Genomic DNA, 15,363 nt, shown 5'->3' on the forward strand with positions numbered 1-15,363 from the left:
AGCCGGTTCACGGAATATTGATTCATCGAGCGAATATGGACACCTAAAAGTAAATTTTCCGGACTTGAAATTCCACATAGACAAATAATTAACATAGTTGAAATAGTCCAATGTCATTATTTTGAAATGGAATCTAATTCCGTCGGTTTAGTGCTTGGCCGGTTCCAATACGTAACTTTCAATTTATCATTCTTTTAGTCTTCCGTTCAAGACTTGACAAGCTACATAAAACAAAAAAACAAAAAACAAAAAGAAAAATGAAAATAATTTCGTAGGCCAAGAAACAATATCAAAAATAAATTTAAATGTTATCGAGCTGGTCTAATCTCGTCACAACTCACTTTACATGGGAAATCGAAATTCGACCACAAGTTTCCATTGTGTAATCTGCAGTTTTCTCCTTTCACAGAAGGGAATAGATATATAAAGGGCACACATACAAGGATAATGTTATCTAACATCAATAGTATTAGAATACCAATTTAGATTATCAAACTTGATAGGTTCAATCATATAAATCACGTGACAATGCATTTAAGTGAATTTATCATTTAATATAATGTAGTTATCACCTAAACTATTGCTTGACAACAGTAATGCTGAATAACATTGCTCTATATATAAAGATAACAATTGAACGAAAGGAGTCACAAGACATACATGGCAAGATATTCAAAGACAAATTTTCCAATTCAAATTTGAAGGTAACTTGTCTACAAATTAAAAATTCTGCCATGAAATGTGAAAAAAGAGACAATCACCTCATAGGATTGGCATTAGTAGTATGCAAGTACAGATATCTTTGTAAATCCTCAAAAAGACTTCGCTAAAAAATGAACTATAGAGGTTAGTTGATTCACTAACAAACACATCGCAATAAAATCATTAATATGTCCATAAACCACTCTACCCTACAAGGACATTCCGATCCAAATTTTCTGTTCCCTTTCCAGAAAGATGTTGCTCATGGGTAAGAACTGGGACAGAGATAAAATTGTAGGAGAATCAATAATTAGCTAAACTTGCCAATCTCCAGTTTCTTCCTGACAGCTTTTTGACCATGATAAACACACGAGTCTATTATCCCCGAAACAGTGAAAACACCTGAGGCAGTAAACAGAATTATAGCAAAAAAGTCTCAGTTCATCCAACAACTCAAGCAACTATCGAGGCATGAACATGTGAATATCTAGTAAAAAAACTTGGGAGTTTGGGGCATTATTCTTGAATCCTGTTTCATCCTTGACATCAATACTTAGGTTGTTTTAGAGAGAGTTGGAGGGCGAGTGACTATTACCTCCAACAATGGCGCAAACATTGGTTAGGAAGTGCAAGAATGAAACGTGCGTCTCTGTGAAAGTCACCTGCAATATCAAAAGATAAGCAGAAGTTTACACATGCTGCGACTGAATATCTAGGAGCTGCACTGTTGCTCCTAGAAGACCAGCTAAATCTGCTTGTACATGAATTTTAAGTGACCTATAACTAATAGTAAGCAAAAAAACAATGAAACAAAGAAAAGTAAGTAGAAGCCAGAGCTTATGTACAAAAACCTGATTAATGAACTGGTCCATAAATAATATTTTCCGACCCATAAACAAGACACCCACCTTTATTGGTGACAGGTCATAAAAGAAGAAAACTCCTGGAAGAGATTGAAGGTGACCCACTTCTGATCCCCTAACATGTTCAGTTACAGAGAACTGCAATAGGACAGTAGCTCATGGATCTCATGTCAAGTTCAAGAGAAAAAACAAGTACAAAGGGGAAAAAAGGATTAGATTGAGAGAATAATCTTGGATGTCTACATCGGACCTGATTCGATTGTATGGTATTCCCATTTACATCAGTGAATACAGTAGATACCACCTGCGATCAAGACACAAGAAGGGAAATATATAAAATTATCCTGCTTTATCCTGATTCACTCAGACATTCATAAGAAAGATCAACAATTAAATCACAGGACTACATAATTCAGTTTTTCTATTTTAACTGTATAACTTACACAGAAGAAGCAACAAACTAAGCTTTATTTTAATTTTGGGACTCTTCCATCTATAAAGATGGTCAATTGCAATAAAATAATAATAATAATAATAATAATAATAAATAAATAAATAAAGTTAGCTTTATTTCAAAATAATGATGTTTACAAGAGTTCCACATCTGCAGCATACCACTAAAAACTCAACTCCATGAAGCCTTATTCCATATCCATCTGAGTTGGTAACACAAGTTTCCCACTAAGTCATATCTGGTAGATTTAACAATCTAGTAGCCAGCAGCATATTTTTACATACATCATCTATACAAGAGTTCCAGATCTTTAGCATACCACTAAAAACTCAACTCCTTGAAGCCTTATTCCATATCTATCTGAATTGGTAACACAAGTTTCCCACTAAGTCATATCTGGTAGATTTAACAATCTAGTAGCCAGCAGCGTATTTTTACATACATCATCTTTAAGTCAAGTATAAAGTAATATCTGCAAATAACCAATTGGGTTAGACTGACAATTTCAAAGGAATTTCAATTTTTTGTCTTTAAATTCATGGTCCATGATCATCTCATATGGAGTTGTTAGGAGAACTCAGATCCTAATTCATGGGCACCATTCTACGTTTAAACCTTAGCCCCAGCTAAATGTCCAATCCAAAATCACAGAAATTAATGGTGTTTGTTCTAAGCACCACAATAGTGTGCCCAAACAGCCAAATTTCTGTCCTTCAACATAATTTTCTATCATTGATTCCTGCAAATTTTATAACCTTTTTGGTACAAAACAAACCCTAAAAGCTCCTTGAGGCCATATCTTCTGTCAATGCTTGCATTGTTTCCACATCCTAGGTGATCCACAAGCACTGGCTAAAAGGGAAAAAGTGCAGAGAAGTAAACTACCCCAAAATGCATGTTTGTTCTTGGTGAGAGCTAAGGTATTGAAGCTACATAACTGCATCCCCCGTCAGCTGTCTAAAGTTCTTGCCCTCTCCTTCTGAATACTGCAAAATATTATTTCTTTTTATTCGGTAAGGTAGACTCTACAACACTGACCAATATTAAGTGCTTGTTCGGATAAAATTATAAGTTCTTCAAAGTCAAACATTAATATCAATCAAACATTCACAACTACCACCCACTTATTATCCAAACAGTTCGTGGGACCCACTACTCCTTTTCATTATAATTCCATTATAATTTATCCAAACAAGCACTAGGAAACAAAAAGATGCCAAAATCTTCTCAATTATACCGTTCAACACGCCTATGTATATAAAAATAAATGATGAACAATTCCACTTGGGGTAAGGGGAAAATAATGAAGAAATGTTAGTGAGTTATACGAAGCTGTGACCTAAAGCCATAATGAACCTTTCTTTCCATGATAATAAGAAAAGCATGTATGAAACTGCAAAGAAAAAATGAAAAGAAAATAGAAGCAACAAAAATTTGACGTATAATCATTTCTGCTAACCTTTAGAAAATACTGATACATAGCATTTGGTGTTTGTTGTAACCATAGCACACTGCAAATTGAAGTGCAGAATGAAGAATACCATCATATATGTATTGGCAAAGAATCTGAAGAGGACTGTTTAAGTACAATAGATAAATGACACTGAGAAGACAAAATACCCATCCAAAGGATTTATTACACCAGGAAAGTAGTCCCCAAATGCTAATCTGTTGATCTTGTGACTTATCTGTTGCACAATCACGTATAGGGTAAACCAGATGCTAAATCAACGACTAACATCATGAGCTGAATAATGAAAGGATCTTGCTTGTTGATAAAAAGTGCCACAGAAATATCTTAGTTGCTTTTCCAGAAAGGAAGGCATCGGGTCAAGTCTTAGCTTTTCCAGAAAGGAAGGCATCGGGTCAAGTCTTAGCTTTTCCAGAAAGGAAGGCATCGGGTCAAGTCTTAGCTTTTCCAGAAAGGAAGGCATCGGGTCAAGTCTTAGCTTTTCCAGAAAGGAAGGCATCGGGTCAAGTCTTAGCTTTTCCAGAAAGGAAGGCATCGGGTCAAGTCTTAGCTTTTCCAGAAAGGAAGGCATCGGGTCAAGTCTTACATTAAAACTGTCCATCTGAAATGCTAGCAGATCGTGAACATGCACGTTCGACTGTTGGAAACTCTTCCCAGGTGCAAAATGAAAATTGCCAGCTACCTTATTGACGTCCAAGAATCCATATATATTACAACCTTCACCTTCCTCCTCTTTGATCTGTTGAAGAAAACCTTCTCTTTTGCACTGGTTTAACATGGAAAATGAGGAAATCAGAAAGAATGTAAAGGTCTGAAAAATGCCAAGAATTTACTATAAACATGTTCAACGCTCCTGAGAATTAAATTTATATCAAATCTGCTTTCCATAATTTTCGATAGGCGTCTTATCCTGATGCAGTATTGTACTAGGAATGAAGAATATCTCAACATATTCATAGGCAATGGAAAATCGAAGGAATAAAAGGACGGAAACTTGTCAAGGAGCTAAGAAGAGAACATAACTAACAAGGATAAGGAAAAACCAGAGGACTTCGTTTCAAAAATGCATTTTACATTGTAGAATAAATCAATTCCGTAATAGAAAACTACAGTACTACTACAAATACATTAACTGCTTCATCATGCACAATATACTCGACTCTATAGAGAAAACACTCAAAACTGAAAAACTCCCATTGACCAAAACCAAGAATGTTGTTTTTAAAGGGTAGCAAAGATTGAAAGGAGATTTAATCCAGAATGTTGCAAAGTGATCAAATATAAGCACAGTTTTGAAACCTCGCTTTGACTAAACCCAGAGTTTTAAACGCATTCTACCACTCAATCCAGTCAATTCATTGGCCAACTAAAATAAACTCTTAAAATAGAATTTTAATTCCCTGAACTAAAAATAATACTTAGGTTATATGAATTGAAACTACATGAATTCAATCCTACAATTACAAGCAAATTTACGATTTCTATTAAAATTTAGAAGCTCGACTCACAGGTACATCTATTTCATTAAGAAGCTAATATCTATGTTACGTTATTACATAAGCAATTTAAGATTTATTTAATTTTTTAAATTTTAAAGCTCAATAATGATACTACCCTCAATGTTATTTAACCAAAGCTACTTGAATAGGAGACTAATGTACCTAGGGGCTCTAGTACAAGGTAAGCTAAAGTTCAAGACATGAGCATACCTGGTCAATCAGATCTGGGTTGGAGATTGCCCAGCCTTTCTTTCTATATGCTTCGCGAACTTCTTCACAGGAGTTACAACAATCATCATCTGACTACAGATAAAAAAGGGAAATGTGGTATGAAATATAAGTGATAGCGACATTAAATGAAAAATACACCTAAATACCAGAATGCTTCAAATAAACTGAAGGAAGGAGAAGTAAGCAAAACAGTCAAATTGGCAGGCACATAAAACTACAAAATCCAAAACTGTAACGGAAACAAGGCTAATCTCACATGGAAAACTGCTAAAGGTATGCAAATAATTTATCTATTAATTTTATAGCCTTTTACTCGTTTACCATGATCCATAAATTTCACACCATCTAAAAAATAGAACTGTTCGCCAGTAAATGCCAAAGAGAAGCATACCGCTTCTGCACCATAACATGAGCCACAATATGTTTCATTGTGTTCAAGCCTTCCTCCATGTCTTTGTAAAGGCTTTTCGATCTATGCCAGTTACAAAATAACACAGGAAAAAAAATCTGTCAGTAATAAAATAAGTACCTAATAAAAACCAACTTTGCACAATAGCTGCAAAAGAGAATAAGAAGACAATTATTTTGTTACATAAAGCTCAACTTTTTTGCATGACTCGCACATCGTTAGCAGCCAAAAAAGTTCTGTGAAATCATATTACTGACATGCACTAACATTCCTGATGCTAAGTAACTAGATATTGAGTAGCACAGGATGAAAAATCCTCTTGTGCAAAAGTAACCGCTAAATAATCAAAAAAAAAAAAAAGTCTGCATTTGTAACTATTTATTACAAGGTTTATCTAGTGACTTACCTTGGGATGACCAATACCATCCTGCCTTGTTTCTATTACATTACCATGAGCATCGATCCTTTTCTTAATGATGTCATGTCTCTGCAGGAGTAAATGTAATTAAACGTCACTTTGACAACCAGAAAACCATAAGCAACAGAGTTGGTGACTCTCTGGAAAAAAAATCGCCATTTTGAACTAGTCTATCAAATTCGATGACTCCTTGCCATATCCATATATTTTGGCCATCAGCATTATTTTCTAAATCCTTAGCTTGAAATACTCAAAAGCAATATGGCTCCAATATTAACTTTCCACTTGGAAAGAATCATATGACATGTTGAATCACATTCAATATTTTATAGAAAAATGATCTATATGTCAAGCAAAGCAAACTAGAGGGGATTTGAAAAGAACAGAGGTGTACTCAAACACAAGTGTGTTTTCACCAAAATACTCATCACAAACATAACGTGTACACATTCACATAAATACAGAAAGTCCAGCAGATGAATAAAGAACTCTAACTACAGAGTACTTGAAAGTTATATTCTCCTCAAGTACATACAACATCAAGATGTTGCTCTCCACTTATATCCATAGCATCAAGACTGAGTATTGAGCATGCGAGTGCTGGAAAAGTCACATCAAACTGCAATGTCAAAATGGAGAGTATACATTATCAATCTAGTGGAAGCAAACAAACCATAGAAAACGAGATGAATCTAAAAATGAATAATATGACCGAATGATCTGGATGAGTTGGCTTGAGTTTCCCTATTAGATTGCTCAATCTCAGACTAATATAACAAGTTAAATTAAGAAATATACTCAAGTTTTTACTCATTTGGTTTAAGCTAATATTTGAACAAGCTTTTACCAAGGCAAACCCAAGTAGAATTTGGATATAGACTATCTGATGCCTTCAGCTATTGAGCTGCATCTGAGTTTAGCTGGAAAAAAGATACAAGCTTAAGCACATGATACAAGCTTTGTTCTCTGTGATAGGCTTGACTTCATTTACAGCCCAAAAATTGTTTTTCTTTAATTAAAATAAATATAGACCAAGATATATATTTTAATTATGACATCAATGAGATTTATTTAAAAAAATAATAATTATAAATTCAATGCCATAAGTGCACCAAAGAGGAGTATATAGTTCTAATAATTGGTAGCAAATGTTACGCTAATGAGTGTTCCGCCCTCTTACTTTCCTGAAATGAAAGTAAATAAAGACAGTAGAGTAATGAAAAGGAGAGAGCACTGAAATTTAGAATACAATATTTTTCAGCTGTGTGATGTCAAAAAATTGTAATTACAAGAAATGGATTCTACATTGATGCGGAGTCTTTCTCCTCTTGATGTGTCTACCACTAACTTTGTCTCAGTTACAGCATGAAGATATAGTCCTGCAAAATTGAGTGAAATTACCGAAGACAAAGAATACGGAAAGAAGAGAAACCAACAAAATTTCAATATTAACATAGGGCATCGCAGCTCAATGTAAAATGATGAAACTCTCCAGATGAATTTCATGCTCAAATAAACTAAAAGAGTAAAAATAATCCAGAGGGGCATATTTGTTTTTAGAAAAAGAATTACAATTTCCTCCAAGTCATTAAAGCCCCTGTTTGTCTCCCTTTAAACAAAACTCTTTAATTCTCATACTCATTTTCAACCACATATTCACACAATAAAATATTTTCCACTTAAGCCCAAAACTTTTTCCTACTTGTTAACCACAAATTCTCTAAAAAATCACTATTCAAAAAATCAATTTTTATCAACAATGGCTATCAAACTGGGACTAAATGACATTTTATTTTCCCAAAGTACTGTAGGGTGTACAGGGCATCGGTGAGTGATTCCTTCTCTTAATCTCTTTCAGTGTTTGAGTTTAATTTCTTTCACAGTTCAACAAAAAAATTTAAATGCTTTTGAAGCCTATCTAAGTGAAGAAATGAAATTCCTAATGTAAGTATAGTCCACTGGGGGTTATGGGTGTGATTAGTTTCTTCATACCATATTCTTTCTTTAATTATCATCCCCTAAAAACTGTTTTCCACATGTTGAGAAAAGCTTCTCCTGGTTCCTAACACATTCAATCATCAAGTCCAATGATCTATTCTTTATAACCCTACCACTGTACCATCAGAATTACAAAAGTCATGATTCTGCGTTCTTGAAGACTATTTGTCACAACCAAGAACAAGTGCTAATCTTCCTTCCTTGTTTTATTTATTCTCTAAACAATTAATCTTCCTTGCAGAAAACACTTCAATGCCAATAATTTTCTGTCCTTTTCATCATCTTTTTGACATGCCAATATTATCCTACCAGGGCTCTTAATCAATTTTGCATAAAACTCATGAAAAGATACATCTTAAAGGTGATATCAATTTTGTTACATCGCAACACTAATCAGAATATAGTAATTACTATTTACTTTAATGACCAATCAGCGTGTTTCCATTTTTGTACTCGAGATATTACTCTAATCTTATAACACTGTTTTAATGAACGGTACATCTCAAACAGTTCAGAAATGCAAAAGAGAGCTTAAATAATTTTCCAATGACTGCCAAGTCTCCAATAGAAACTCTAGGTAATATTTCCAAAGGGGTCGCAAACGGGTCTGCCGGTTCACCAATTCTTATGAGCCAAAAACATGAATTGATGAAGTCACCAACTGATTCAACTAAAAGATGTCAGTCGTTGGAAACACGTTTGACAGAGCTCAAATAATCCGACAAACATCCACTGAAAAGCATAGTACTTTCATGAGTTATTGAATCAAATAGGGAAATAGCCTTAAATTGTGTACTCTTGCAACAAAATGAATTGTTGTCCATTGCTTCTTTATATTTTTTTTTCACCATCAATATAAATATCTCATCTACACATTTGAGCAACCAATATGTAAAACATCAAGTTATAATCACAATATCTGCTATCAGAAGATCCAAGATTGCTGTTCAGAAGGTACAAAACCGGTTGAGATATAATTGCAGACCTTAGTAGAATCTCAACAACTTCTGTATGGAGGGAGAGAAAGCACAACTATTTTTTCAACTAACTAATTTGAAGAAACAGAGTACCGGACTTCTTTTTCTAAAAGTGAAATGAACTTAAACTGTACTCACGCCCCACTTGTTATCTAGCCAAAAAGATAAATCCGTCCACAAATACCTGCTCAAAGGATCCAAATTCTAGATTCCAACAAATATTGCTCCCACAACTCAACTTCAAACCAATGTGTCTTTATTACACAACCCGGAACTAACCCAGTTCCACATCTCTTTCTGTTCTCGAGTCTCAAGTCTCAACAAGCCCACTAAGCCCAGTTCTAAATACTTTTTTTCTCTCAAGTCTCAACTCTCATGTCATTTTAATTTTCAATAGAACTGTAACATGGACATGGGTAGCCCAACGGATTTCCACAAAAAAATTACATTCGCAGTCTGCTACATCGACATGTACAAAATCAAACACTGACAGTTTACCCATTTCCATCTGAAGAATAGAACAATAGCAATTGTTAGCAAAAAGGCACAGTACAGACTCCATTACACACATTCCATTAACAATCTATCAATTTTCAAATACACATAAACATTCAAAATTTAAGCATTATAATATAGAACAAAACCCATTTCAGATCCAAATGAAGCATCGTAAACAATCATAATGCAAATCTCAATGCGTAAGTATTCATGTATACCAATCACTCCCAAAACAATCTTACGAATACACGCGCGAAGATACGTACTGAGCTCGGATATGAAGAGAAGGAGCATGAAGATGGAGGAAGCGATAGTTATGAGACCTCCAGAGAGGGTTCTGCTGTAGAAATCCTCATTGATCTTAGGGTAAGCGTCGAGATTCCGAATTTTACCAAATAAACTCTCCATCGTCCAGCACTATTCAAATTATTAAATAGAAAGCAGCACTAAACAGAACGAAAGATAGAACTCCTACAAATGTTAGTTTAACAAAAGGCCCCCCGTTGAATACCGGAGTTATCGAAGACCGAGTTGTACGATTCTTATATGTATGCTGATACGTATATATCCATGTAGAATGTACCAGAAAGCGATTTAGTGAATCTGTGAATGCAATTTGTAGAAAAGAAGAATTTATCAAGGAAGAGGAAGAGGACAAAAGAAAAAGACTCGCCGGGGAAGCGCGTCAGTCCTCCCTTTCTTACGGTGTTGTCTACACCTCTCGCGTTTTGGGCTTTTAGCATTGTTAGTTGGGCTTTTGATTTGGGCCAATCCAAATCAAGATCAATCTAACATAAGTTTGGGCCAGAGTGTCAGTATTTTTTAAAACCCAGTATCTATACTCTTTCGGCCAAGCCCAACTGATTTCAATCTCTGCTACTTTTTCAAATGTTTTATGAAATTACTCATATACTCTCTAAAAAAATAAAATTACAAAGTTATTATTCTATCTTATAATTCTTAAAATATGTTTAAGCATTTCATGAATTTAGGGATCGTGTGACAAACTTTTGATATAATTATTTGTAGCTTTTGATAGAATTTGATAAAGTGCATAGTTGAAAAGTTAATAAAAGATATGGTTAAAATTGAAGTTTAACAAGATGGGAAGTTAATAAAAGTACGCTCGATTAAATCATATATATGTGTGTGTGCGCGCGCATTTTGACATTTGCATAATGCATTGACAAAGGGCATTGGAATCTTGTTAAAAAACTTTAAAACAATAATATGTACACACGTGCATTTATTTTTAAGTTAGCAATTTTGTTCAACTTAAAAAGGAGACCGTCCACTAGAAAAAATATATGGATGTTTCATTAAGAGTAGTATATGTTTCATTTAATCGATAACTCAATGCACCGTGCTTCATTTACTTGTATGTGCTTTTCTTTTCTTTTTAAAGACTAGTCACATGCCCGTGCAATGCACGGGATGTATTATTTTTTAAAGTAATATTAGTGTGTCTAGCATTAAGAATTGATGAGAGACATGTGCATTAGATTGATTTGATAAGGTAAATTTACATATAATGTAACTAATAAAAACTATAGTCACGATGCATCTAGAAAGCATCAGGAAATAAAATACACTTTAAAAAAGACAAAAAACAATTAGCAAACAAAATTTAAGTATATAAAGGGACCTGAACAACGTGTCATTATTTTCCAAAAGTTTAACAATGATATTAGTAGTCTTGAATGTGCACATTTTGTATAAATAAAGTTTTGAAATTTTCAATTAAGTATACGATCCTAAAATGGATCAATTGGCTTTAGTAAACATATATGCGTGCCGACATAGAGAAAGATAGAGGGGGAGGGAGAGATGACTAACAAAATCATTTAGTACCCTACAAGTATTAAGCATACTTGATCTTTCATTTAAAGAGTCCAAAGACACTTAATGTTCATCGGCACACACAAAAGAATGTAACAATTGATCATGACTGGGAACTCATGAATCAATGACAAAGGTTAGTTACCTGACAGTTGAATGCACACTCTATCATCACTGTCCATGACCATGACCATGACCATGACCATAAGACCAGTGTTAAGTGCAGATTCGCAGAGCCAACCATAAGTTGAGAATTTACAAATAAAAAATAGTCATTCAAAACTTTATCATGCATAGAAACTATAAGCTCCTACTTTTAGGCAGTTTATTTTAAATAACATACCTTCAACCCTTGTAACATCAATCATGAAACCAGATTGAGGCCTATGAAATGGATTAGGCATAGGTACCTCATTCAACTGTCAAAAAAAACAACTTAGAATATGTGAAACAACATAATCAGAAAGATAACATCATTGAATTTATAAACCACTATTTCTTATTTTTTCTTGTTACCTTGGACGAACTGAGAGATAAAAGTGTAGAAGGGGGTGTAAAGCCAAGCAATACTGCTGCAACAGCACCGTCTTCCAGGAGTGCAAGTGAATTAGTCTACAGAAGTAAGAAAAACTATATTAAAAGAAAAGCTTGACTTTTTTGCAATGCCATAATGGTAAGTGACAATGTATGTAATAGATTGTCTTAAATCATTAACATGAATGCATTGTCATCTATATTTTTTTATTGTTTTTCATAGGTCACATACTTTAAGGGAAAGCTGAGAATGCATTGAACAGAATTAATTAGTGTATAAACACATGCATTTCATTTGTATAAACAGGTGCTTATCACACACATACACACTCACGCGCGCACGACGCAATTTTTTTTTGCAAATTTCATTTTTTTTTACTTTTAAATAACTTGAAACAAATTTTTTTACTCATAAGTAACTTTTTACATTTTAAAAATATATTTAAAATTTGAAGTTAATATTTTTCACTTATAAGTAACTTTTACAATTATAATATTTTTTTACTCTTAAATAACCTGCATAATGATAAAAATAACCAACTGAATGAAGCAAATAAATCGGGTCGAAAATTATAAAATTGGAAAAAAAAAAAATTCACCTGACACCATACATATAGATATTTCACACAAGTAATGCACTTCGTTAGAAATAATAACATCTACACGTGAAAACATTGTAGATGACAAACTATTTAAAATAAACACACGTTCAATCTCAAGACAATAACTCCATTTTCAAGCAAAACCTTAAATTAAGTCAAAAGCATGCACCATAAATGGAGTAGTGGGTGCATCAAATATAATATCAATCAAAAAGGCATTATTTGCAAACACTTTTTGTTTCTACTCGTGGAAAGTTTAATTTTTCTTCAATTCAAAAGTATTTAGAATTAACACATAATCCTGGTTTAAATTGATATTGAACTTGGAATTGAGGATAATTCAGAGATGCATAATGTTAAACAAAGTTTATTCGAAGGAAAATGTGGCATCAGCGGATAGTGATTTGGCTCATTTATATTTGTTCTTTTACCTTTGAGATAATTGAAAGGCACAAGGAAGAAAAGGAAGTCAAACCTCCAACGATACATGTATGTAAACATCTTCAATATTGCCTAAGAAAATAATAGACACGGATACTGATAACCTCATTTTCCTACAAGGTTCAAGAAATGCAGTTTCGCAGAAAGTCACAAAATTTGAGATTGGAAGTAAATCAAACATGTACCTAATGCCAACAAAACTATACACCGTGAAAAAGAATCAAGAATTTGCAAACGAATACATATCTTAAAAGTATTATTTTATTATTTTTATGAAAGCAGTCAATTTAACCCAAATTTGATTGCAAAGGCTAATTGTCTGGATGAACAAAATATCAAATCCTCTATTTATTCAGAGAATCGGCTAGAATTTTCATGTTCATTACTTCAGTCATTCTTATTAAATCCTTATATCTGTCTATTTACACATTCTAATTCCCAATAACGTTGCCAATGTCTTAATTAAACACTTCAATTTCAATAAACATAACACGGTGGCTACTCACCCTTTGGTTTGGTCACAAATTTGTAAATTTTTCGTATACATCCCTTGCAGTTTAACTGCACTTTCAAAACCGTAGTCATCACAACTTGCTGTAAACAAATAATTCAATATTTATTACAAATTATAACTAAAATAAAATTAATTTTAAAAGCAAAAGAGCAGTAACTGCCCCGTTCTCTCTTTTAAGGTAGTGTATGATTGATATGATATATTATATTATGATCCACAAAAACGATGACTCTACTTACAACATCAAATTTTCAATCTTCAAACTCTTGCTCTAGTCCCTCAAGTGACACATCATCACTAACAAAAAAAGGCAACAAACTCACAAAATTTAAGAAATCATTTAAAATTAACACGATTACTATTACAACAAAATAAAAAATAAAAAAGTTTTTAGCTGGGAGTGTCATAGAGAAGAGAAGAAAGATAAAAGAACCTATAAGAAGAAGAACGGTCAAACAAACATGTTTTATTGAAGAAAACATTAAAAAAATTGAAATTTCTATTTTGAAGGGATATGTGTTATTTAACGTAGAATAACAATAAAAAAAGCAACAAATTCACAAAATTCAAGAAATCATTCAAAATTACCATGATTGCTATTACTAAAAATAAAAAATAACAAAATATTTTCACCTGGGAGCATCGTAGAGAAGAAAATGAATATAAAAGAACCTACAAGAAGGAGAACCACAAAATAAACATTTTATCGAAGAAAATATTGAAAAAATTGGAAGATTGGAAAAATTGAAATTTCTATTTCGAAAGGAAATGTGTTACTCAACATAGAACACTATCCAATTGACAGTTATCAGATTAAATAGGTTCTAAAAATGGAATGAAAAGGAAGTTCAATATGAGGCAAGCGTGTGTGTTTTGGATTTTACGTTTTTTCTTCCTCAGTTTAGTTTGATTGTGGTGGGAGGAGCTAATCCAAAAGACGTGTGAAATGAGAGAGAGAGAGAGAGAGAGAGAGAGAGCAAAAAGTAACTTTATAAGGGAGAAATTTGTGAATAGCTGCTAAAATCAAGTGGATGAAAGTGTGAGATAAAAGGGTTGAATATTAAGAAAACCAGTTTTGGAACAATGCGTAAAATCGAGTGCTACAATAATGAATAGTAATGCAGGGATTGCCCCTTTTAGAAGAAAGAAAAGTGACAAGAAAAGTAGTGCAATACAAACCATTTTGACCAAATCCATTTCAAACCAGTTCAATGTGAAAATGTACGGCACAAAAATGAACAGTCTAATATTGTGCAAGCAAAAGCAATAATTTCCACCAATCTACAAAAAAGGGGGGGAGGGGATTGTATAATAAATAGAAAAAATTTAAATTGAAATAATTTTAATCTACCAATTCACAAACAAAAAAAGATAAAAAAAAATTTAAAATTTGAAAATATTTTTTTAAAAAAAATCTCTTTTCACGGAGAGAAAAACAGTGATTGAAAGTATTAATTTCAATTATAAATAAAGGGAAAATAATTAAAAAAATCAAAATTCTTTTACAAATAGAAAAAATGTAAGTTGAAAAAATTTAAAATAAAGAAAATTTCTCCTTTCATGGAGAGAAAAGCAGTATTTGAATAGATTTATTTAAAACATACATAAAGACAAAAGAAGTTAAAAAAATTATATATTTTTAAAAAAATTAAATAGGGAAAAAAATTATGCTCTGTGCACGGAGTACACACACACACACACACACACACTTTATTTTAGTAATTTTTTGTTATTAATATTTTAATTTAAAATATATAATTTACAATAATTAAATATATCTATACATTTACCTGAAAATGTTGAAGTTTTTTTTTTTTTTACGTTTAAAAGTAACTTTTATTTTTAAATAAGTGGATGTATTTTTTTTTATTTTTTTTTTACTTATAAGACTTTTTACATTCTAGATAGTGTAA

At 32.7% G+C, this 15,363-nt stretch overlaps 1 protein-coding gene across 1 annotated transcript; it reads right to left on the reverse strand.

Annotated features, from left to right (window-relative positions):
• Positions 1-735: 735 nt before the first annotated feature.
• LOC111397421 (endoplasmic reticulum-Golgi intermediate compartment protein 3-like) lies at positions 736-10,213 on the reverse strand. The gene is made up of 13 exons (XM_023024340.1): positions 9,787-10,213; positions 7,353-7,426; positions 6,583-6,666; positions 6,036-6,116; positions 5,612-5,692; positions 5,200-5,292; positions 4,077-4,256; positions 3,640-3,707; positions 3,479-3,530; positions 1,816-1,869; positions 1,611-1,703; positions 1,298-1,364; positions 736-1,104 (listed from the first exon to the last, which is right to left on the reverse strand). The coding sequence occupies exons 1-13, from the start codon at positions 9,926-9,928 to the stop codon at positions 1,013-1,015; spliced, it is 1,161 nt and encodes a 386-aa protein (XP_022880108.1). The 5' UTR covers positions 9,929-10,213; the 3' UTR covers positions 736-1,012.
• Positions 10,214-15,363: the final 5,150 nt, after the last annotated feature.

The sequence above is a fragment of the Olea europaea genome, chromosome 7, assembly GCF_002742605.1.
Source record: "Olea europaea var. sylvestris chromosome 7, O_europaea_v1, whole genome shotgun sequence".
In the NCBI taxonomy this organism is placed as follows: domain Eukaryota; kingdom Viridiplantae; phylum Streptophyta; class Magnoliopsida; order Lamiales; family Oleaceae; genus Olea; species Olea europaea.